This window comes from Vulpes vulpes, chromosome 6 (genome assembly GCF_048418805.1).
Source record: "Vulpes vulpes isolate BD-2025 chromosome 6, VulVul3, whole genome shotgun sequence".
NCBI lineage: Eukaryota > Metazoa > Chordata > Mammalia > Carnivora > Canidae > Vulpes > Vulpes vulpes.
Window position 1 is genome coordinate 108,558,187 of NC_132785.1, and position 24,054 is coordinate 108,582,240.

Sequence of the window (24,054 nt, forward strand, 5' to 3'; positions counted from 1 at the left end):
CTCACAACCCTGATACTATGACCTGAACTGAAATCAAGAGTTGGATGCTTAACTGATTGAGCCACCCAAGATATCCCTATTATTCAGCATTTTAGAAGAATGAATCAGAACTAAATCTGTGTATGAACATGCAAGTTCTCAAAACATATTGTTGAGTAAAAACAGTTCCCAAATGTTACCTACAGTGTGATAGCTTTTATATTTTTATTCATTAAATACACACACAAAACAATACTATATATTATTGACATATTATACTGTATTAGGATTCTTCAGAGAAACAGAACCAGTAGGATAGATATGTAGGTAGGTAGGTAGGTAGGTAGATTTATTATTATAAGAAATTGATTTATGCAATTATGGAGGCTGAGAAGACGCACAATCTGCCATCTGCAAGCTAGCAACCTAGAAAAGTCTGAACTAAAGGCCAGAGAACCAAGAGATCTGATAGTATAAGTTCCACTCCAAGTCTAAAGCTTGAGAACTGACGGTATAAGTCCAAGGCCAAGGGCAGAAGGTCAAGGTCTCAGCTCAGTCAAGGCAGAGAATGAATTCTCCTTTCCTCCATCCATTTGCTCACCCACCTGGGGGAAAGTCATCTGCTTTATTCAAATGCTAATCTCATCTACAAAGACTTTCACTGACGTTCTTCCTTCCTTTTTTTTTTTTTTTTTAAAGATTTATCTATTTATTTACTTCAGAGAGACAGCAGAAAGGAGGGGCAGGGGGAGAGGGAGAGAGAGTCTCAAGCAGGCTCCTCACTGAGAGCAGATCCCCATGTGGGGCTCAATCCCACAATCCTGGGATCACGACCTGCACAGAAACCAAGAGTTGGATGCCCAACCAACTGTGTCACCCAGATACCCTGATGTTATTTCTCCAGAAATAATGTTTAACCAAATATCTGGGCACCCCCATGACCCACTGAAGTCGACAGATACAATTAACGATCCCAAATAGTAATGGCTGACCTCTATTCGGTGCTTACTACGAGCTCATCCTAATCTTAACCTAACATAGCACATCTTACATAAATCTTAAAACAACACTATTAAAAAACTGAAACAAAACCAAAACCCAGGGATGCCTGGGTGGCTCAGTGGTCAAGCGTCTACCTTCGGCTCAGGGTGTGATCCCAGAGTCCCAGGATCGAGTCCCACATCAGGCTCTTTGTGTGGAGCCTGCTTCTCCCTCTGCCTATGTCTCTGCCAGAAATCCATCTCTCTGTCATAAATAAATAAACAAACAAATAAATAAAATCTTTAAAAAACAAAAACAAAAAACCCCCCAAAACCCTATTAGTTACTATTAATCCTTACTTTACAGATGATAAAACTGAGGCAGTTTTAGTTAAGTAATTCAATAAGCAGTTAAGTAATTTGCTTATGCTCACACAGTTAGGAAGTAGGAGCACTAGAAAGCGAATCTTGGCAGTTTGGCTCCAGAGCCCGAGCCCTGGTCCCCTGTGCTGATCACACCAAGCTCCCAACAGTGCTGTTATGTTACCCAGGGCATGGAAGTAAGGGACTGATGCAGGCAGGGAGCAGGTGGGCGTTACAATACCCGTGATGTTCGGTTTTTAAGAAACAAAGGCATTTGGTATATTATTTGTGAGGTGAAGATTAATATTCTAAAATGATATATTAAATATGGACATGAAATTATAGAATTTCTTTTCAGAATATAGTGATTAGTTCTCCAAGGAAGTAGATCATGCTCCACAAACCTCTGATGGCGGTGTAGACCTGGTTTGATGGGTAGGTGTGTTTGGGAGACTTTCCTGAGGAAGTGCCTTTGAGCTGAGCTCTGGCTGATGCATGTTTATTAGTCAGCAAGCTGGGTGTGGGAAGGAGAGGAAGGGATTTCCTGGCAGAGGAAACAGCATGAGCAAAGGCCCTGAGGGGGGCATCGCAAATTCCAGGAACTAAAAAAAGACAAGTGTGTTGGATCTTAGAGACAGGTCTCAAATGGGATGAAGCTAGCAGTGAGCAGAGCTCCGATCTCATGGAGGCTTCCAGGCTGAGGGAAGGGACTGGGAGTTTAAAAACAGGGTGTGCTGTTGAGTAAGATACAAACTGGAAATGCTGACTGGCACCTTGGAAATCCCTGGAGTCACTTTCTCAGGCTGAGCTGTGAGAGTGAGCGGACATGCCAAGATAGAGACGGAAAGTGTAGACCACTATCAAAACATAGGGATCGGAAGCATGAGACCAGCACAGGGAGGCACCTGGGAGGAAAGTGTGCAATTGCAAGATGGGGTTGATTTTTTTTGCTGCTGTTTTTATTTTTATGATGAGAATGACTTCTACACACAAAGACAAGCCCCCAAGCATGTTCACCATAGCACTGTTTATTATGACAGCAACTCAAAAGAGGACCTAAATATTCAGCAATAGATCAATCAAACTATGGGATATCCAAATGATGCAATACAATGCAGCCCTTAAAAAATCGTATTGTTGGGACACCTGGGTGGCCTAGTTGTTGAGCATCTGCCTTTGACTCAGGGCTTGATCCTGGGGTCCTGGGATTGAGTCCCACATCAGGCTCCTCAACAGGGAGCCTGCTTCTCCCTCTGCCTATGTCTCTGCCTCTCTCTCTATGTCTCTCACGAACAAATAAAGTCTTAATAAAAAGCATATTGTTGAAGAATATCTAACATCATAGGGGAAATGTCTATGATATATTAAGTTTAAAAAGAAAGTTATAAAATAATGAGTATGTTACAATCTCATTTTAAAAATTTATTTATTTGAAAGAGTGAGTGAAAGAGAAAGCGAATGAGAGAGAGAAAGAAGGAGCAGGGGGAGAGGGAGAGGGAGAAGTAGGCTTCCCACTGAGCAGGGAGCCCAATAAGAGGCTCTATCCCAGGACCCTGGGATCATGACCTGAGGCAAAGGAGGGCGCTTAACTGACTGAGCCCTTCACACTCCCCACGATCTCATTTTGATATGTCACAAAGTAAGTATATGTAGCAGGATCATTCCTTTTTCACTTCCTTTCTCTCTGCCTTCATGTCTGATTAGTAGAAAAAAACGGGTCTTCTGACATCATGCAACATAATGCAAATTATGCCGAGGGAAGTGATCCCCTTCATCAAAAGAGAGGTTTTCTTTGTCTTGTGGCTGCTCCATGTGGGCCCAGAATGGAGCTGGGATATTGGGGGGAGGGCAGAGGGATAAGAAGGAAGGGGCTTCTGGCCCCAGTTTAGACTAACTTTATATCAATGCTGAAAGAAACATGTATTGCTCATTCTCTGGATTTTGGAAGAATTTCATTTCATTGAACTTTTTCATTTCCATCTGTGAGAGATCACAAGAAAGACTTTGGCGGGGTTGGGTGGGGGTCATGGTGGAAGGGAGATGTAACCACTCAGTATCTGAAACAGGAGGCTGAGCTTGCTGCACCCAGGAAGCAAGGGAGAGCTGTACTTGCAAGGCACAGTGTCCGAGCAAGGCAGAGGGTTAACTTCAAGCAGGTTTCCAGAAGCATGGAGTTCAGGGGTGGGTCAGCTTTCAGAGTGTACAGGCATTGGTTGACCTTTGGCCCTAGAAGCATGGACCGACGGAGTGAGGTGTTGCCGACTGGTTATTTTCACCGTGTGCTCTTACGGGCTAAGCACGCGGCTTTAGGAACACGGTTACTGAAACAAGTGGTCGAATAAACCGGGTTTATAACTGGTTCTAAGAGTTGCTTGTTACAGCCACAGAACAATTTGTCTTTTCCTGAGAGGACGGGAACGTTTTATTGTCAGGGGACAGGACAGGGACGGGTGGAGGCGCTGGGGGGTGTCTACACACACGGAAAGATACAGGGTCTCCACGAAACAGTCGAGTAGAGCCTTCGTTGCTGGGGCTCATCTTGATGGGCTCGGACTGGTTTCTGGAGGATCCCAAAGGCACCCAGAGTCCCCTGGATCTGGGCTTGGGACCTGGCTGTGAGAGAAGAGTCCCCCGGCCCCCCGCCCCCGGCCCCCGGCTGCTGAGCAGACCTGGGAGGCCAGCTCCAGGATGTGCCCCTGCTTCAGCCTGGGCCCTTCCTCCTGGGTGACGCTCCGAGGCCCCAGCAGGCCGGCCCGGGGCCTCGCCCTGGCTCCTCGAGCGGATCAGAGCCCGGAGCCTCAGCTTCTGCCTTTCCGGCCTGCGGGCAGCCGTGGCCAGCTGTCAGCCCCGGCCCTCCCGGCCCTCCCGGCCCTGGGATCCCTGGGCAGCTTTCTCACCCTCTCAGTACTGCCTTCCAGCTCGTCTGGCGAGTGAGAAGACTCCACGGGCTTCAGGAGAGGACTGTGGCAGAGACGGCTTTGAGAGGGATAAAGAGCTCAGGGAGGAGAGGCTATCACCATTACAGTCTAAACCTCAGAGCCCGCCGGGCGGCAGGCGGTCACATGTCTGTAAACAAGCAGCGCCGCCGAGCGAGGAGGCTGAGGAGGCTCCGCCATGGTGCTGCCCGCATGGGTGGCCCGGCGGCTGCCTGGCGGCGGGTGGGGCGGCGGTGCAGAGGAGACCCAGAAGGGGAAGACTTGCCACCCGGGGGCTGGGCAGTCCCGCTGCCACGGGGCTGACTCTCCAGAGTGCCCCGGTGAGAGGCCGGTGGGGGGCAGGCCCCTGTCCCCCCTGTCCCCATCCCCCCCAACACCCTCTCTGCGGGAGGACCAGGACGGGAGGAGGCCCAACTCTGTGGGGAAGCCCTCAGCCCCTCCCCGCCCGGCCCCCACCCGCCTGCCTGGTGGTCTCCGTGCTAACAAAGTTACCTCAGGAACTACAAACACGCCATCTTTTTGGCCTGGAGCCCCACGGCCTCTGAGGTGGGGCCCAAAGACCTCGGGCCACCGAGGCCCGCCACCGGGGCCAGCCCTCATCTGCCTCAGTCGCAGCCAACGTCAGGGGGAGGGGGAGCGCTCCAGGCTTCCCTCAGGAAAGGGAAGGGTCAGCCTTCTCTGGGAAAACAGCTGCCGGGCTCTGGTGCTGACAGGCGGCCATCTTTCCCCACCAAGGCTCTGTCCTGTCACTGCCCTGTCTGGAGCCTGGATTTCCCACCAGAGTCTGTGGAGGGGCCCATCCCGTCGACCCGGCCGACCCACCTCGCAGATGTCTGGCCCGCTTCTCAGGCTTGGAGTACACACACTTCTCCTCCCCTTTTCCTCTCCCCTGATAAATTTTTAAAATTCTGGCTCACTTAACTTTCACGGCTTTGGACAAGCCTGGGCCTCAGCTTCTTCATTTGTAAAAAGAGGAGGTGGAAATAGGTTATTTGTAAATTTTCTTTCTGCCTTGAATTGCAAAATCGTGTCACTCTCCTGCTTGAAACAGATCAGTGCTTCCCACTGCCTAGCGAGGCCCTGACTCCCTAGGACAGCATCCAGGGCCCGGCTACCTTCTGGCCTTGTCCATCACGCCTCTGCTTCACACACTTTCAGCATCAGCCACAATGAACCGCTTGAAAATCCCAAAGCACCATGGGTTCTCCACCTCTGGGTTCTTTGTGAATGGGTTGCCTCCCACTAGACAGGTCATGTGGGGGTTTTGGGAGTTTTAAAAAAGATTTTTATTTATTTATTCATGAGAGAGAGAGAGAGAGAGAGAGAGAGGCAGAGGAGAAGCAGGCTGCTCAAGGGAGCCCGATGTGGGACTGGATCCTAGGGCTCCAGGATCACGCCCTGAGCTGAAGGCAGATGCTCAACCACTGAGCCACCCAAGCATCCCCACAGAGTCACGGGTTAATGGCTCATCTCCCCACATTCAATCTTGCCTTTCCTCAAGTCATAGCTCCTGCCACCAACTTGGCAAAGCCCACCCTGGTTTTCCCCGTGTGCCACTTATCCCCGATATCTCAGATTTCTTTAGTAGCATTTTATCTGTATTTGCTTAAGCTACATGACTTTCTTTCCTTCTATTATATTCACCTGCACATACCTGATTCCTTTGACCAATTTTTAAGATCAGAAACAGGGTCTTACCTCTCTCTGTGTAACCCAGGTCATCCAGTATTCCACTGGGTTTGGTCCCTGCCTGGTGTCTCTCTGAGTGAGCATCTCTCAAAGAACATGAGGAACACTCCCCCAAACCCTTCCTTCACTTCCCAAGTTACCAGAAGCTGTCAAGAGCTCTGCAACAAAACCCCAGGCTCTTTCTCTAGATCTAGCCCTTCCATTAATTCTCTTAGTTCTAAGGTCGATTAACTTAGCCTCTCCAGCTAAGACCTCTCTCCTTAACCTCCTGTCTCGCAGAAGGGGATTTTTCTTTATTAAGCCAGAAGCTGGGAAGACTTTCATGTGGAAATCTAGTTTTCCCCTCACACATGTATCTACTACAAAAGGCCTGCTCCTAGTTGCCTCAAAGAATGCTCATGAATGAAGGTATGATCAGCACAACCAGCTCCCATGTATAATTAAGACCAAACTCTACTTCTCTGCTTCCCAGTATTTCCTGGAACAAGCCTGTAACCGGTTGCCTGGGTTTGCCAGAGCCTTCTAAGAGGGCTACTTGTACCTCTAGTCTGGTGTCCCTAGAGTCCCTTCTCCACACGGAAGGCAGAGGGATCTTACCAAAACATACCTAATATCACTTCACTCCCCTGCACTCCCAGTGGTTTCCCTCCATATTATAACAGTATTCCAGCTCCTCACCCCGTCTTATAAAGCCCTTCATGACCCCATGACCTGGCCCTGTCTACCTCTGACATCCTATCTCGTTGTGCCCTTCTTCCATTGCTCATCACACTCCCACCGGCCTGGAATTCCTTCCAAGCCTTTGCACCTCTGTGTCCTCTGGTTGAGTACTCTTACTCGTGATCCTCGCATGACCAACCGCCCTCTGCCCTTCGATCTTCACCATAAATGTCACCTTCACAGCGGCCCTCCATGGCCTCCTGGTCTAGAGTACCTTCCCCTAAACACAACCTCATCATCTTTTCTTATTTTTTTCATATTCGATTCAGCTCCTATTGCTGCATGACAAGCTGGCCCCAACAACTTATTATTAATGTATCTCATAGTTCTGTGGGCCAGGAAATCAAACAGGGCACAGTGGGTACAGTTCATCTCTGTTCCCTGGGGCCTCAGCTGAGGTGACTCTAATGGCTGGGAGCTAGAACAGCCCGAGGTTGGCTGAGCTCACTCCTCTTGCTTACAAGCGCGCTCTCTCTCTCCATCTTTATTGGGCTGCTTGGGCTTCCTTCCAGCATGGCAGCCTCACAATAACTGGACTCCTTACATGGCAGCCCAGTCTTCCAAGAGACCAGCACAGAAGCTGCCAGGCCACTCAGAAGGAACCATTTGGGTCTCTTCCACCTAAGGGAGAAGACCCAAGTCAACTCAGATTCAAAGGAAGGGAACATAGACCTCATCTCTCTTTCTTTTTATTTAAAAGACTTTATTTATTTATTCATGAGAGACACACAGAGAGAGAGAGAGGCAGAGACACAGGCAGAGGGAGAAGCAGGCTCCATGCAGGGAGCCTGATGCGGGACTTGATCGTGGGACTCCAGGATCACACCCTGGGCCGAAGGCGGTGCTAAATTGCTGAGCCACCCAGGCTGCCGGAGACCTCATCTCTTGAGGAGGGCGATGTCAAAGAATTCAAGGCCATCTCGAATATGCCAGAACCGCATGTTGGCAAGAAGACATTTTCTTAGTAATTTCTTTGTCTATACATGTAACTTGCTTATTGAGCAAACAGTGAGTATAAAACAAGCTAGTTTTTTTCTTTCTCATCATTGTGTCTAGATGAACTCTGTTGATTGTTCCTTTCCTGTCTCTCTCTTTTTGTTTTTAAAAGATTTTATTTATTTATTTATGAGAGACACACAGAGAGGGGCAGAGACACAGGGAGAGGGAAGAGCAGACTTCCTGTGGAGAGCCTAAAGTGGGACTCAATCCCAGGACCCCAGGGTCATGACCTGAGCCGATGCAGATGCGTAACTGACTGGGAGCCACCCAGGCATCTCTCTCTCTCTTTTAAAGATTCTGTTTGTTTATTTACTTATTAAAGATTTTATTTACTTGAGAGAGAGAGAGTGAGAAGGAGAGAGAGCATGAGCAGGGGGAGGTAGAGGGAGAAGCAGACTCCCCACAGAGCAGGGAGCCCGATGCAGCACTCCATCCCAGGACCCCGGGATCATGACCTGAGCTTAACTGACTGAGCCACCCAGGCGCCCCCTTTTCCTGTCTCTTAATAGCATTTTGGGAAGATCATCTAATGTTCCTGTCACTTTAACTTATGATAGGTCCAGCCCGACCTGGGCTGCTCTGTCCCATTTAAGGCCAACCCCTCTCCTCCCCCAGGCAGGGCCTGGATTGGGCCCAAGGGAGCAGGGAAGGCACAGTCTCTCTGTGTACCCTGCCTTGCCCTCTCTACAACTCCCTTCTGTGCTTTCACACAGGGTCAGGAAGGAGTGACTGGGGACAAGGACTACTTAGCTGCAGCCATGTCTTCTCTGGCTGTGAACGCAGCTGGCATGTTGGGCATGTGGAGGCCAACTCTCTTGTGGACACCCTGCAGGGCACCCCACAGCACTGTTCCCTGATGTGCTCCCCTTCCAGCTCTGTATCTCACAGCCCCCACCCAGCAATTGCCCCCACTCTCCACCTGCAGCCCACTGCCTGTGGGGTCTCCTCACCTGCACGTTTTCCTCTCAGGAGAACAGGAGGGCAGCTCAGGGCCACTCACCTTCCAGCATGTCCCCTGGGAAAGTCCTGCTGGATGCCCCTCCCTCTGGCCTGTCATGCTTCAGTTCTCCATTCACGCCAGCCACCATCCAGCTGGCACACGGGCTAACTGCACAGTGAGGCCAGCCCCAGGGAGAGGATGGGAAGGGGCCAAGCCACCCGGGCCTCTGCTAACCTCGCCTCCCCACCTCTCCCTTCCCTCTCCCTGGTCTCTGCTTCTGAAGACTGAGGAAGGGGGTGCTGGGTGGTGTCTGGGGTTGGCAAACACCAGCTGTCTCACAATGGATCCTGTGGGCACATGTGTCCAGCCCCCAATTGTTTCTCTCTGTTTGAGAGTGTGAGACACTCAACACCCTTTTCCTGAGTCCTGAGTGCAGTCATCAATCTGAGCAACAGAAAAGTCCACCCGCTATCCCACAACATATGGTCAGAGTCTGTCTCTCTACTCAAGTATAAGATATGTGAGAGCAGGTCCTTGCATGTTTTATTCCTCATGGAATCCTTGGCGCCTGGGACAGAGTCCTGTGGGAGCGAACCCATCACCCCTTCCTCTGTCCTGCTTCCACCTCCCACTGTGGCTGCCCACTGCTCCGCAGACACACTCCCCTAGAAAAGCTGTTTCCAGACTAGAATACTTTATTCAAGAGAATCTGGCTTGGCAGTCAGAAAGCCGCTTAGGGGCGGCTGGAGGCACATCCCGGCTGGGGCTCCCTCTTCGCCTGTGTCCCTGAGAGGGGCAGGTGGTGATGCCTTGACCATAAAGCACAATGTTCCAGCATGAGCAGCGGCGGCAAGATGTGAGGAGAGCCCGAGGGGACCAGGAGTGGCCGAGACCCCCAGGCAGCCACCAGTCTCCAGAGCCCCACTTTCGGATCTCCAGGGCGCCGGGCTGCTGCCAGGTGGAGGAAGCAGCAGGACTCCTCTGTCTGCTGCCTGCTTTCCCACCCAGCCTGCGCCCGTCCACCCCCACGCTGTTGGCCCGGAGCCCCGAAAACCAGGGCTGCTGGTCCACGGGGAGCCCAAGGCTCAGGCACAGGCGGCCGCTCCCGGGAAGCCCGCTGGGGCCTGGCTTGCCCCTCTCAAAGCCACAGGTCTTGCTTCTCCGGCTGATGCACACGTGGGTCTGCGGCTGCCTCCTTTCTTTCTCTCACGTTCTGTTTAAGGCACTGAATTCCTGAGGGTCCTGTCCCTCCCTGCCCCTCACCTTGGAGGGAGCAAGTCATTCAGCAGGGATACAATTGGCTAATAAATAGAGGGCAGGTGTCAGCAGGGAGGTAACTGAGTGTGGCCGTAATAAATACAGGAGCCGGGGCGAGGCGTCTCTCCTCTGAGGGGCCGGTTACCTCTGGGGAACCGTATGGCCGCACCTGCCAGAGACCAAACACAGAAAGGGGGTGTCAGCACCCCGTGAGGGTGGGGTCCCTCCTACGGGAGAGGGGCCCAACCTGGAGGGAAAGCTTGGACAGGGAGCACAGGGAGACTGTGGCATTCCTGAGTCTCTGCTTGCACCCAGGCCGAGGAGCTAGGCGTTCCCCTCCACCAAGCGCTTACCCGGGTGCCCAGCCCTGTGCTAAGCACTTTTTCAGGCCCTTTGACAACAGTTCTATGAGGAAGACCCTTTTATCACTTCCCTTTCGAAGACAAAAACAAAAAGCCCCAAAACAACCTAAGGCTCAGAGATGGTAAGAAACTTGCCCGAGGACACACAGATCCTGTTAGGGAGCCAACTCTGAACCCAGTCTGGCTCCACGCAATGCCGCCTCTGGTTACTCTGGGACGGCAGTCTCCTCCTGGGGGTAGAGGCAACCCTAGATGTGCATGGAGATTGTCCAAGGGGTATGTGAGCACTGAAGGCATTAAGAGAATCCGTTTTCAGCCTCCACATATCCTCTGCCTGAAAACTGTCTGTGTGAGAAAGTACCTGAGGTCTGCTTTCCCACCACCCTGCCCACAACTGCCCTGTTCCCTTTGGGAAGGAAAGAAGCATCTTGTCCCTTCCTAATCCAGGTCAGCACTTAGCCCCAGGGTGAGACTCCAGGGGTGGGGACAGTGAACAAAAGGACAACTTGAGATATTGCTCTAAGTGTTGAGAAAGGAGATAGGACCCACTACTCAGCTGCAGCTATGGCTTTTGCAAGTCAAGTGGTTTCCCAGTCTTTGCTTTCAACCAAACCAAAGAACAACTGAACTGAATTGTCAGCTAATATGTCAAGAGGAGTGATTTTTGTAAGCAGATCACCTTGGGGCTTTTGGCAAAGAATTTGGAAGGAGTTCAACTGACTGTGTGACATCTCATCCCATTTGCTTATTTATGGGAGCACGGTTGCTCAACCTTTCCATCTATTAAAAAATGAGAATGGAATTAATGCTGAATCCTGTCTCAGGCTGGCAGGAGGGAACATTCATTAATGGATTCATTAACTAATTAAAAAGAGGTAGCCACCTCCATCTTATTGAGATGCACTTCTGGTAAGATTGATTATACTTTTATGTTTTGCATTTATTAAAACATGATGTATTTGTGCTGTTTTGATCAATTGGTACTACTAATAATTATTGTGATAATTTATTCCAGGGGAGAACTTAATTTATTGTTTTCTGTTCACGGGAAAATTGAAAATAATTCAAATTTATATACCATTGTCATGACAGATAAATATGACAAGGTGATACATCATGGACTTTTGAACATTTGGCCATATTAAGTTAGGCTGAAACTCTGTGGGGGAAGTAGAAGGGAAATACAAGGTCAAGGGGAAAAGAAGCAAGGTAAATATGCAACCACTAGAGCAGAGCATTCACACTGCTTTTTAAAAGTGAATGATGGTGAGTATTGGAATGGCTTATCCTGTAGGGTAACCTGAAGGACACATAAAGACCCTACTAAAATATTAACATTTATAACATACCAGAAATGATACCCTTTGCAATGATTTATAATTTTGATGAAAAAGTTCAATGTCAACTTAAAAATAAGAACAGGAGCATGGGAGTTTTTCAAATTCTTTCACAAGATTCCCAAATGAGAGGTCTTGGGGACCACTGTCCTGGCAGATGGAGCAACGAGACACTTTTTATCTGAGGCCGCCTGGCAGGGGTTGGGGGAGCCCCACATAGGCTCCTCCTTCAAGTCCATGTCTGGGGCCAAGGGAGAGATGAGGGCCACTCACATTCGGGGTGCCAACATACCCGGAATCCCTGCCTTCATGGAATGCGGTGGAAGTCTCTGTTCATGGAGGGGAGGGCTCATGGGGTGGGACATGGGTAGGAGACGATCTCCTGGAGTCTGGCAGTGGCAAGAGATGGGCTCTACAGGAGAGCCCTCGTGCGACTGAATTTCTGTGCATGTGAAACAGCTTCACTATTTACTCTTACAGATTTGGGTTTTCCCCTCTCTCACCCTCTCCCAGCCACACGCGGGCGGGAGCTCCAACCTGCAGGTGTGAAGCCAAGATGGGTAGGTGACATTGAGATGCAGAGAGGAAGCTAGTGGACCCTCAAGGTCCCCTGCGTTGGGGGGAGGGTAGCAAAAATGCCAGCCTAGGAGCCAGTGGGGGGTGGGCCTGTACCTCCCCAGGGCCACCAGGAAGTAGCCCTGGATACGTTTTCAGCTGTTGGACTTTGCATCACTAGAACGTAAGCCCTGTAAGAGCAAGAATGGTGTTGGTTTGTTCACTGAGATACCTGGCACACAGTAAGTGCTTGGCAGGTGTCTGGACAATGGCTCAATGCTCTCCTCCTTCTACACATAGAGGGAAACGAGGCTCAGAGAGGTGACATGACTTTCTCAAGGCCATGCAGGGACTCAGGTCTCAGCTCACTTAAGAACCAAGGTCCCCTGATGCTTCCTGGGCCCTAGATTCTCTAGGAGACGCTTGCTCCCTATTCTGCCCCAAGACTGCCTTGGGCCTGGTTTCTCCCCTTCCCGACCACTGATCCCTGCTGGCAGGGCAGGGGCTCCCCTCTGGCCCAGGCTCCTTGCCATCCCTGGTCCCCCGCTCCGCACACTCACAGGTGGCAGTCTGTGGGTCTCTGCTTCTCTCTCTTCCTCTTCCCCCTGCCCTTGGGTCTCCTCCTGCAATAAGCCAAAAGCGTCAAGACAAAGTGGCTGGGGGGGCCCCATGCTAGGACAAGGGCTGGCAGGCCCGAAAATAGCCCGGAGCCCCAGCCAGGCTACTTACCTTTCTAGCTTCATATCCTCCAACGGAGGCCTGGGAAAACAGAGAGACCAGGGGAGAGTCAGGAAACCAGCCTGTGGGGCTCCCCACCACCCCCACATCTCTTAGACCTCCAGAGCCCTGGTCCTGCAGTTAGTGCTGACACCACCAGGGGGCAGGGTGGAGCCAGGGAGGGAGGAATGGCCTGGGCTTCAGCTTCCACTGTAGGCTCTTGTGACCCCACCAAGAGAGAGAAGAATCTCCTCTAGGGGCCCCTTTCCACACCCTGATGCACCGCCTAGCCTCTTGGCATCAAGTCTGTGGACTTGTGAGTTTGTTCTCTGCTGACTTTCTCTGTTCACTTCCTTCCCTTGTACCTGCCCTTCCTCTCAGAGTGCATTCTGGGAGTTTCTGCGAGGACAGTGAGCGAAAGGCAAGGCCCTGGACCGGGGGATGGTTGCCCCCAGCGAAGGCTGCCCATCAGGGCACTACTATCACCCCCACCCTGGGGACTTTTGCAGCTGCAGGCAATAGTAGGGAGAGTCCGTGAGGGGGCGGAGGGAAGGGAGGTGAGCACAAGCCCCAGTCACCAGGCATATCCTGGCTCAGCCTCCAGGGCTGTGGCGGGTGGCCCAGAAGTGAGAAGAAAGGTGTCCCTGTTGCCCAGCCCGCTGAAAGGGGACAGGGCCTCAGTCTCCCCTGGGAACAGGGGTGGGGGCATGGGCAGTGTGGTAAGAGTCAGCTTTGGCACCAGGGAATATGCTGCCCCAGGCTGGCTATCTCCCCTGGGAGCCAGCGCCGGGCACTGCTTGGGCCTCTTGGACTGCCTGGTCATGTCTCTGCCATCTCGGGCCAGGAAGAGACACTCTTGGAACCTCAGTCTCTCCAGTCTGCCTGCCCCAAAAGAGTGGCTGTGAGGGGCAAAGGTGACATAGAAGGTGAGAGGCCAGCATGTGGCCCTGTGCCCAGGAGGGCTCACCCCTGACCTGTTGTTGCAGGTCAGGCTGAGCCCTGGCCGGGACGGAAGGGAGGAAATGGATCAAAGCAGGGCCTCCAACAGAGGTACAGGGAAGAGGGCCTAGAGCCTGGGCTCACATCCAAAAGGGGTGTCCAGGGCCCCAGACAGGAGGGGCCCCAGACAGGTGTCCAGGGCAAGCCCAAGACAATACTGGGGCTCCTGAAGAATGTGCTTACAGCCAGGAGAGGTAGCTTTAGGGGCTACCTGATGATCCATCAGGCTGGGGTTCACTCACTAGCTGTGGCAAACGATGTAACTGTAAAAGCCTCAGTATCTTCATCTGTAAGATGGGGACAATAGTACCTACCTCCTAGGGTTGTTATGAGAGGAGGGACCCTGCCTGTCTTGCTCACCACTGTATCCCAAGCGTCTAGGATGGTGCCTGGCATACAGTAGGCAATCAATAGATGTTTGCTGAATAAATGGGAAAACATTCCAGGGCCTAGTGTGGGGCTAGGCACAGGAGAGGTGCACACAATACATGGTGGTCCTCTCCCTGTCTTCTGGCCCCAGGACAGGACTCAGGACCGGCTGCCTCCATCCACAGCCCAGTGGTCTCAGGAGAGGACCAGGTTCCAGCCCATCCCTCTCCTCCCTGAGCCTGGCTAAAGTGCCAAGCCTGCTGCCCCTGGTAACTAAGTTCAGGGTGCCCCGGGCGAAGGCAGCAAGTGTCTCTGCCAGGTAGAGGCGTGACTTTAAAGAAAGCCCACCGACTCCTTCCTTCTGCCTCTTTTCTCCTGCCAGACCTCATCCCTCTCCATGCCCCTCAGTTTGGTGTCCCCTTCTCTGAGGAACCAGCTTGGCCCAGAACAAAGTCCAGGTGAGCAATGCCCCCTCCCGCCCCGCCCCCATCCACACCAGTTCTGGGGCTGCGGCAGCTCCCTCCCAACTCGGAAAGGGGGAGAGTGTGCCCCCAGCCCCAGCAAGGTTAGGAAGGAATCCAGGCTTCCTCTGCCCCTCTGGCTTCTTGGGCAGCTGATGGGACCACCTGGCCAAACCGGCCTGTGTGGGGGATAAAAGGCTGCTGCCACGGTCCCCGGCTTCCTTGGTCTCCCTCAGCCAGGAATAGAGTGTTGGAGGGACAGGCAGCCAGTGGGCTGAGGCTGCCAGGGACGAAGGGCCCCTCCCTGCCCCTCCCTGGGGAACCTACCTGCACTGACAGCGGATGTGCTGAGAGAAGGTCAGCTCCACGTAGGAGGGCCGGCCCGTAGAATGGATCATCAGGAGCTTCGGGGAGAGAAGGGTTGGATGCCTGGATTGGTGGACGGCCATGGGTTTCCAGTATTCTCTCCACCCTCTCCTTTCGGGGAGGACCAGACTCCTTGTCTCCCACCAGCCTTTGGATGACGTTCTCTCATTCTGCTCTGAGTGGGGGGCAAACAGCCCTGGCGCCTGTGTGTCCCTCCTCACCCAGAGCCGCCAGCACAGCAATAGCGTAGGAGGGGGGGCCCTGCTCTGGAGTCAGAGAGACCTCTGTGCGATCTTGGTTCCTCTACCCGCTGAGCAAGTGAAATGACACCTCTGAACCTCAGGTTCTTCCTCTGTGCCTTGTGGGACTGAATGTTGGGGTAAGAGAAGTAACATTTATAAGGTGCTTCTCACAGAGCTAGGCCTTCCTGGCAAGTGCTCAGTAAACCACTGTGTGTGTGTGTGTGTGTGTGTGTGTGTGTGTGTACATGAGTGCAGAGCTCAGGGCGCCAAGTGCTCCTGGTATACACAGGAGCTTCTTGAATCTGGACAGATTTCTTTTCCAAGCTCAGCCAGAAATCCCTGGGTCTTGGGGGTAGGACCAAGCTAGAGCCCAAGAAAGCTCCTAAGGGAGGAAGGTGGTAATGGAGGAAGGGAGTGGGTGCCAAGCTGGCCCAGGGATGTGGGGAGGGGGTTTGTGCAGGGGGAGCACCGCACCAAGGCGGGGAGAGCCCGGGCCTGGGAGTTAGCTGGAGTCCCGTGACCCCCTTCCCTCCTGTGCACCCACCTGCATGGTGACATTGACCGTCTCCACTGGCGTACAGTGCAGGTTTTCGTCTCCACAGCAGCCACTACAGCGCAGCAGGGAGACGCAGGATGGGTTGAACATGTACTCCACCTCATCCGGGTACTCCGACAAGACGTCCACCAGCTTCTCCAGTGCCCGGCAGTAGCTGCGTCCCCACACTTGCTGGAAGGGCACCACTACGAGGGGATGCAGATAGCTGGGTCAGGCCAGGAGAAGGCTGCTCCTCTAAGCCCCAGTCCCTGCTCCCCAGGGCCTGTGGGCCCTTCCAGCTTCAGCACCCCCGCTCCCTCCTCTGGGAAGCTCCTAGCCAGTGAGCTCCCCATGCTCTGAACTCCTGACATGATGCCTCCCCATGCTGGCCCCACCGCTCATCTGCCACACAGAGATCCTGGTGGAATGGGGTTTCTGTGTCCAGGCTCTCCGCAGATGCCCACATCCCGCCTTGGTGCCGGTGGAGCTCTGAGGAGAGCATCTTGGCAGCTCCTCAGGCCCTCTAGGTCTTTCTCAGGCCTGATCAAGTGCTTCCTCAATCGTGGGGAATTTGCAAAAAACAGTCAGTTCTGCACGATTGACTTGCAGAGTCCCACAGGGAGGGTTAGCTTCCCCCGAGTCCTTATTTCCTGCCCCGCTCCGGGCTAGCTCCTCTACCTGGCAGCCAAGGCCGTGGCCAGCGATGTACTCCAAACTCACTCCCCCTATCAGTAGGACGGGCCCTCACAGCAGGCCCGGCGGCATGGCCGCAACTCCCACCTTTGGGATCTGCTCCTTGTCCCCTTCCTGTTTCTAACCAAATAAAGCCCACCACCCCACCTCCTCTCTGAGGCCCTCTCTGACTTCTCCAGTATGAACAAATGTTCCTCCTTCAAGCAGAATTTGGACTCTAGGGCTTGCCCTATCTTGGCCACTAGTGGCTCTTATCTCCTTTACAACCAAGTCGAGGCTATGTGAGGACAGAGACCCAAGAACCTGGTAAACACAGGCAAAGTAATTCCTGACTGATTTAGATGCTAGCTCACTGAGGATTATCAGGGACATCCCTGAGCCCCTCCAGGTCCTGGTGTGGTCATGACTAGGATCTTGTGCGGATTGATCCAGAATCTCTCAAAAGATGCTGTTCCTTCAGGAGAAGGCCTGGGTCCTGGTCCCCAACAGAGGCTCATAGGAAGTGAGTAGTTAGAACTAGGCAACCTGGGCTTCTGGTCCTGGCCCCATCCTGGCTGTGTGACCTTGGGGAGGTCACTTAACCTTTTTGGGTATATCAGTTTCCTCAGCCGAGGGAAAACAAGAAGGCTGGGAATAGATGGTTGCTAAGGTCTCTCTGGGCTCTGACAGACGGTCTGAGATTCTGTGCATGCAACCCAGCCCAGCCTTGAGACCGTGGGCAGAGAAACATCTCCAACTCTGGGTCATCCTGCCCTACACCTGATGGTTGTCCTCAGCTGGTGGGGGAGGACAGGCAGGCCAGCTGGACCCTGCAGCGTCTGCCCCACAGCAGTGGCCTCTCCTGGCAGCCCCTCAATTCTTCCCATGGTCTTTCCTAGGAGGCAGAAGGGGCCAAAGTCCATTCCACTGAGCCTGCAAGGCCTAGTCTCAGGGTAATCTCAGAGGAAAAATAAACTTCAGCCCTAGCAGAGGCCCTTGGGAAAGGCCTGCAAGCTGGTGGAAAATACCCAAGAGGCAGTATGTCCATGTGGAGTTGGCCAAGGCAGCCACAGAGGCAATAAACTGCTTATCTGAGTGTCTGCTGCTCCATCCACCCTGTCTACTTTGGGGGTTCTAGGGACTGGGCCTGGGGACAGGTGGGGGATCGGATGCCTCCCCTGATCCTATCTCTCCAGGTCACGGGGATACCCTCCCCAGACCCAAGTGGGACACAAGACCCTCTCCCTGTAAGCAGCCACAGAGCCCCGGGGAAGTGAGCCTGTGCAGTGCAAGGTCAGGGGAGCATCTCCCTATTTTAACTCCATGAGCACATGTTTAGTCTAAAATCCACGAACACTACGTAACTCTGAATGTTTAATCTCTGCCACGGACAACATAAATAACAGCAGAGGAACAGCCAGCTGCCAAAGTGCCATAGAAAGCTCGGTCTCGGGATCCCTGGGTGGCTCAGCAGTTTAGCGCCTGCCTTCGGCCCAGGGCATGATCCTGGAGTCCCGGGATCGAGTACCGCATGGGGCCTGCTTCTCCCTCTGCCTGTGTTCTCTGCCTCTCTTTCTCTCTGTGTTTGTCTTTCATGAATAAATAAATAAAATCTTTAAAAAAAAGAAAGCTCAGTCTCCTGCTCTGGGACCAGCCATTGGAGGGTCAGCAGCAGAGAAGGGGCTCCTCACCCCTGCCCCTTCCCCACAAGACACCCCCCCCTCCCCCGCCCCACGACCCAGCTGGGCTGGCAGGCTGCAGCCAGTTAAGCAGAGCTGCCTGGGTCTGGTGGCAGAAAAGATCTCCCTTCCTCATCCCACACCACGCCATGCAGAAGGTGTCAACGGGACCCAGGCTCCAGGGCCCTGAAATCTGTCACTTTCTGGGCCATGTGGCCAGATCATGTGGAGAGAAGGGGTAGAGGGCTAAGAAGGAGGTAGGCTGAGCCCAGCTGACCTGGTGGCTACCAGGAAAGAGGGCATTTGATCCCTGGAGGCCACTTTCTGGGCATGTGGGAAAAACAGAGGAAGCTATGTGAGGGGGCAGCATGAGGGGCTGGTTCCCAGAGTGTGGGGGCTGCTCCCAGATGGGGGCCAAGCCCCTCAGACTGAACTCTGCTCGGCTGCTCCTGAGAGCACTTCCTCTGGCCCCGGACCTGCTCCAGAGGTAAGAGGAACTGGAGACCGTGGCTCTGTCGGGCACCTGGCCAGGGCTGGACAGTCCCATGGGGCTGCCGCCGGCGCCTCAAGGCGGCTCTCAGCAAATCTCTTGCCAGCCCCAGGGGCAAGCCTCCCATTGGGCTCCAGCTGCCTACTCCCCGGGATGGAGGCAACCGAGGAAGGGAAGCGTTTAATCCTGAGAGCAAGCTCCTAGGGAGGGGCCACAGGGCTGGGCAGGGCCCCTGGGCACCAGCCTGAATTCGACAGGTGTCCCCTCCATGGCACTGGCAGAGCACACAGCCAGCCTGCCAAAGGGACATCCTGCTCATGCCTGCTCAGCCATGAGCCGCGGGGAGGCCTGGTGCTATGCACACCGACTTTGCCACGTATACTGAGGAACGTGAGAGGCTTTACCAGACTCCCAAGGGCCTCTCTGAGCCTCAGGTTCTTCTGTAAAATGTGGAGAATAATAAGTAATAGTAAAGATCAATGTCCATGGTTGCAAAGTAAAGACCGTGTTGTCTCTTGTCTGGTGTTAGCAAGAGGGGGCGTCATTTTCAGATTGTGGTGACTGCGGTCCAACACTCAAGGTACTTCTCTTGGCCATGATACAGGGTCTCTGACTGATTGGGATGACAGGTGAGCTGCCCTCATGAACTGACACTTCTAAGCCTCCTCACCCCTGTCCCTGGGAGATATATACTTGTCTGCTCCCCCATGGAGTCACAGAATCCCACAATCTTAGAAAAAGAACCTTGGATAGCATGTAATCTAATGTTCCCATTTTACAGATGAGGAAAGGGAGGCTAGGACTTCTTTGGTAACTGTTGCCTGAAATACACTAAAAACCGTCAAAGAGGCTATGGGGTGGAGATGGCTGATGGGGCCCTCCCCAAATCCCAAGAGCATAATATTGTGCTGGTCCCAGGGGGCAGAGCGTGGAGAGGGAGGGAGTGTCAGTGAAGTTAAGGGCTGCTACCTTCCTCACCTCCTCAGTGCCCGAGGGACCTAGGACTAGTTGCCCAAGGGGCCCAGAAGCATGGCCTGGCCCAGTTGATGCTGGCCACCAGACAGGCAGGGCAGCAGAGGGAGGGTATTTTCAGCTTTCGGAGACTATCACGAGTGTGCGTGTGCACGTCCCTACACGCTCCCTCCTCCATGGCGCCATAGGAAGCCTCAGTAATGGCGTGTGGCTTTGCTGCACGTCCCAGAGAGTCAGGGAGGGAGGAGCGAGGCATGGGGGCTGGCATGGGACTCCTGCCTTCTGCACGTATGTCTCTTTGGCAAATGACACACCCTTTGAAGATTCCCTCTTGATGCAACCCAGGGTGGGGAGTGGAGGGGACAGGGAGGGCACGACTCATGTTCTGTCTGTTTGTAATCAATGGAAAGGCCTGGTCAGATCTCTGCAGCTTTGTCAAGGCTGGGCTTCTGGAAGGTGTCCTCACCCCTCCCTAATCCTCTTGACTGCTTGCCACTGCAACTAGCTCCCGGACCCCTCTCACTGCCTGCATTGCCCTCCAAGACCCCATCTGCCTCCCGACATCATATTGGGAAGGGGCTCCATGCCCACGGGACAGACCCTGGGTATACTGGCCCCAGCCTTACTCTCTGTGCACTGGGATACCCTGGCCCAGGAATACACTTCATTAGGCCTCTAGGTCCCAAAAGAAGGATCTTTCAGGCCCTGCCAACTTTGTCAGCCAGGATGTCAGCCAGTTTGCAGGCTCCTGAACTCCATTATCAGCCTGTACCCATCCTTTATGCCAATCCTTTCTTATCCTCTGCAGAGGACTGGGAGGAGCAGGTTTGGGGAGCTTGTACATCCACAGCCCAGCGTGCTTACCTTCCACCTCTGATGAGCCATTCCCAGCAGACAAGGCCCATTGCTGCAGACAGAAAGGGACAAAGATGAGGGGGTCCACTTTGGGCCTCTGAGCTCTGTGGCCAAGTTGCCAAGAGCATAGAGGTCCCTCTGAGCTCCTTGCCACTGGTGCACACACTCTGCCCTGTCTCAGAGCTAACTCTTTCCGGATGCAACTAAAACCTCACTAGACCCTGGATGGATCCCACCCTTCTCCCTGGCCTCAGTTTCCTCATTTGGAAAGGGTGGGAAGCTAGAGGATTTTGGAGACCCTTTGCCTTCCGTGTCTCAAAGATTTTGCAGACCTTAGGGGTCTCCCTTCTCCCCAGCCCCAGGCCAGGCCTGCTGGGCCCTGTGCAGCACGCATTGGCTAGATGCCAGAGCCCGGGGGAGGTGATCAGCTGGTGGGAGCTGAGGGGCTGGAGCGGGTGGCGCCATGAGCTGGTGCTGCCGGTAAGGCTATACCTCAGGCCAGCCCTGCAGCAGACCAGCAGTGGCAGGTATGGGGCTCATCTGTCGCTACAGGGCTGCCCAGCCCACCCGCTCCTCCGCTGGAGCTGGAGACTCCTAGAGCAGCAGGACAGTGCAGAGGGAAGGGATCTCATTGGCTTTGTCAGGATTTCACTGCCCAAGCTGGCTCCCAGCCAGACTCACCCGGCTCCTGGGAAAAGGGCCCTGCTCTCTTCCCCAGGCCCTGCACTCAGGAACTCCAACTGCCCACCCAAGAAAGAGGGCATAGCAGGACCTCTTGTCTTGCCCCCAGCCCACCCAGGAGCCCTGGGCTCACCCAGAGGCCTGGTGCAGGAGGGCCCAGCCTCCCCACCAATGGCCTCTTCAGCTGGCTTCCCTTCCACCAGGCCAGGTCAGAGGTCCTGGGGGCGCCTGCCTGGTCATGGGGCCTCGACCCTGACCACAGGGCCAGGGGCCCGCCTGGGATTAGTGGAGAGATGCTTTTAGCAAAGCCACCAGGGCTCCAGGGGCCAGACAGGAAACCTCCCTCCCTTCCCTGTGGCTTCCCTGCCCCCGCCAAGACAGACCCTGGAGCTGGAGTCTGAGACAGCCGGGCCTGAGGTCTCCTCCCAGAAGACGTGGTCCAGCCTGGCTCCTGGGAAGTGTGTGGACATCCATGGAGGTGCCGCTCCCCCAAGTGGGTCTGTGATTTCAGAACCCCTGCCTCGAGCGCTGGGGGCTGGAAAGATCAGGGGGGCCAGGCTGGGGTTGGGATAGGTCTTACCTGGGGGGGCATAGCAGGCAGTGCCAGCCCAGCCAGGAGCTGCAGGAAGCAAGTGAACAGCCTCATGGCAGGCATCTTCTCAGACGTCCCAAGCCAGGAGGTTCCAAGGGAAAACCACCATGCTCGGCCCCCTGGGGGAGCCCCTGGCACAGGAGGAGAGGACCTCACTGCTGCCTCGAGGTCCCCGCAGGTGGCCGGAGCATCCTCTGGAAGCCCCGGGAGCCTGGGGCCCGCAGGTAGGGCTGGGGCCGGGGCACCTGATGCGGAGCGCCCGGCAGGGCGGGGCGGTGCGGGGCAGGCGGGTCCCCGGGTGGAGCCCGTCGGGCGCCCGGCGCGACCCCGGGGCCTCTCCCGCTGGCCAGGGGAGCTGCAGCCTCCCCCTCCGACAGCAGCTCCCTTCTGGGACGCGGCCCGTTGGCGACCGGGTTTCAAGGGCCGTGAGTGGGGCGGGGCCGCGGGCCAGCCCCGCCCACCGCCGACGAGGCCTGGGAGCGGCCGCCGGGGCGGCTGCGGCGGCGGCGGCGGCGGCGGCGCGGACCGAGCGCGCGGAAGGGGCGCCCCCCCCCCCCCGCCCTCGCCGCCGCCGCCCCCGCCCCGCCCCCGGCCGCCGCCCGCCCGCGCCGTGCCCGGTGTCCCGCGGGGCGCCCGTGGCCCCGCGGCCGCGCTCCCGCCCCTCCAGGCCCGCGCGGGGCGGCAGCCAGGTGGGGGAGCCCAGCGACTGCGGCGGGCCCCGGGCCGAGCGGCCCCGCGGGGACGCGGCTCCAGCTCCCGCGCGGGCGGAGGTCGGCCTGGCCCTTGGCGGTGCCACCTGTGCCGCGCCCCCGTCCGGTAGATGAAGAAGCCGAGGTTCCCAGAGTGCCCCTGCCTGTTTAGGTCGTACACACACTTGCACTCTTGAAACGTGCGCGCGTGCGTGCCCGTGTGGGTTTGAGGAAACCGGCAGAGACAAAAGTGGACTCCAGAGCCGCCTCTCCACCCCGGGCACCCCACCTCCGGCCGGGCACTCAGCAGGGCACCCGGCGGTGGGCACGGGCTGAGGGTCCAGCACGACTGCCTTCCCCTTCCGTGGCAAGCAGTTTTCTCAGGCCGTCACACGTGGTTGGGAGAGGGGCCTAGTGCAGCATTTCCTCCCGGTCCCAGGAAAAGGAGGAAATGGTCCAAATCGGCAGGGGTCTGTTTGTCGGTGTGGGTGTGTGACCGTGGAGGTCCACGTGTGCTGGGAGTCTATGTGGTCTGAGTGTGTGTTTCATATATGTACAAGTGCGGCTTTGTGTGGGTCTGGTGTCTCAGTATCTCTGTGCTTGTGTGATTATGTGTGTGTGTGTGTGTGTGTCCGCTGTGTCTCCAGGTGTGTTTGCAAGTGTGTCTGTGCATTTGTGTGGGATCGTGAGTTTGTTTGCCTGCCTGCATCCTTGTGTGTGTGTCTCTCTGTGTGGGTGAATATCTGGACCGGCTTCCGTGTGAGACTGTACATCTTATTTGTGTGTGCCCTCTTGTGGTCCCTGAGCATTTGTCACCCCCACCACCCTTCATGCACAGCCCACTGGCTCCAAGAACCTGACAGGAGTCATAGATTGGCCTGGGCCTGGGGCGCTGTGGGAGAGGGGGAGGCCTGGGAGGCAGCCCCTACCGCTCACATTCCAGCCAGGAGCGGAGGGGCCAGGGTAGCCCCAGCTCTCACCCCAGTGACCTCTGTGTCCATTGCCTGCCTGCCCACCCACGCAGGCCTGCCAGAGATGCTGCCTCCCTGCCTGGCCAAGCCTGGAGGTCCAAGAGCCAGGGGCCAGTCATCAGCCAGCTACGCAAGGGCTGCAAAGAACCTTCCAACAAGCTCCAACATGCTAGGGCTTGTGGAGCAGAAAGATTCCTTCCTGGGCCCAGGGTCATGGTGGAGGATTGTCCCGGCAGTGCTGTGTACGTGTGTGAGGATGAGTAGATGCGTGTTTGTGCGTATCTGGATCATGTATGTTTGCCCATTACGTCTGTGTATGTGTAGTACATGTGCTTATGTGTGTCCTTATTTTGGATTTAGATTTTTGTATGTGGGCACATGTGTGCACTGTGCTGGAGTGTGTGTATTTAAATATCTGTATTGTATCTGCTTGTCTATAACTGAAGGTTTTGAGCACATATGCATCGGGTAAATTTTCCTGTAACTGTGTACGTAGAGGGGCGCGTGTTTTGTTTATGTGCGTGTGTTTGTATTCATTCATCCTTTCATCTGATGCAAACTACTTCAGCCCCACAGTGCTGTAGGCACTGCCCCAGGTGCTGTGGATACGGTGCAGAGGTTCTCTCAAAATTTCATGGGGTACTGGT

General features: G+C 54.7%; 1 protein-coding gene across 4 annotated transcripts; it reads right to left on the bottom strand.

The window, feature by feature from the left end:
- Nucleotides 1–9,283: 9,283 nt before the first annotated feature.
- PGF (placental growth factor) lies at nt 9,284–22,200 on the bottom strand. Of its 4 annotated transcripts, none has more exons than XM_026008611.2 (7): nt 21,736–22,200; nt 20,484–20,526; nt 15,816–16,012; nt 14,991–15,067; nt 12,847–12,876; nt 12,678–12,740; nt 9,284–10,032 (listed from the first exon to the last, which is right to left on the bottom strand). In XM_026008611.2, exons 1-7 carry the CDS (start codon nt 21,808–21,810, stop codon nt 10,005–10,007), a joined length of 513 nt encoding a protein of 170 aa, XP_025864396.1. In that variant the 5' UTR covers nt 21,811–22,200; the 3' UTR covers nt 9,284–10,004. The 4 variants fall into 4 exon arrangements, with proteins under 4 accessions (XP_025864396.1, XP_072618149.1, XP_025864397.1 ...); XM_072762048.1 differs by lacking the exon at nt 21,736–22,200 and adding an exon at nt 21,539–21,726; XM_026008612.2 differs by lacking the exon at nt 21,736–22,200 and adding an exon at nt 20,967–21,121.
- Between the last annotated feature and the right edge of the window lie 1,854 nt (nt 22,201–24,054).

What these genes read in the sequence shown, in the direction of transcription:
- PGF (XM_072762048.1), bottom strand. Translation starts at nt 21,625, where the DNA reads ATGTCCACACACTTCCCAGGAGCCAGGCTGGACCACGTCTTCTGGGAG. An exon ending in TGGCTCATCAGAGGTGGAAG is followed by an intron (nt 16,013 to 20,483) that starts GTAAGCACGCTG and finishes ATCCCCTCGTAG; the next exon opens with TGGTGCCCTTCCAGCAAGTG. An exon ending in GAGGATATGAAGCTAGAAAG is followed by an intron (nt 12,741 to 12,846) that starts GTAAGTAGCCTG and finishes GGCTTATTGCAG; the next exon opens with GAGGAGACCCAAGGGCAGGG.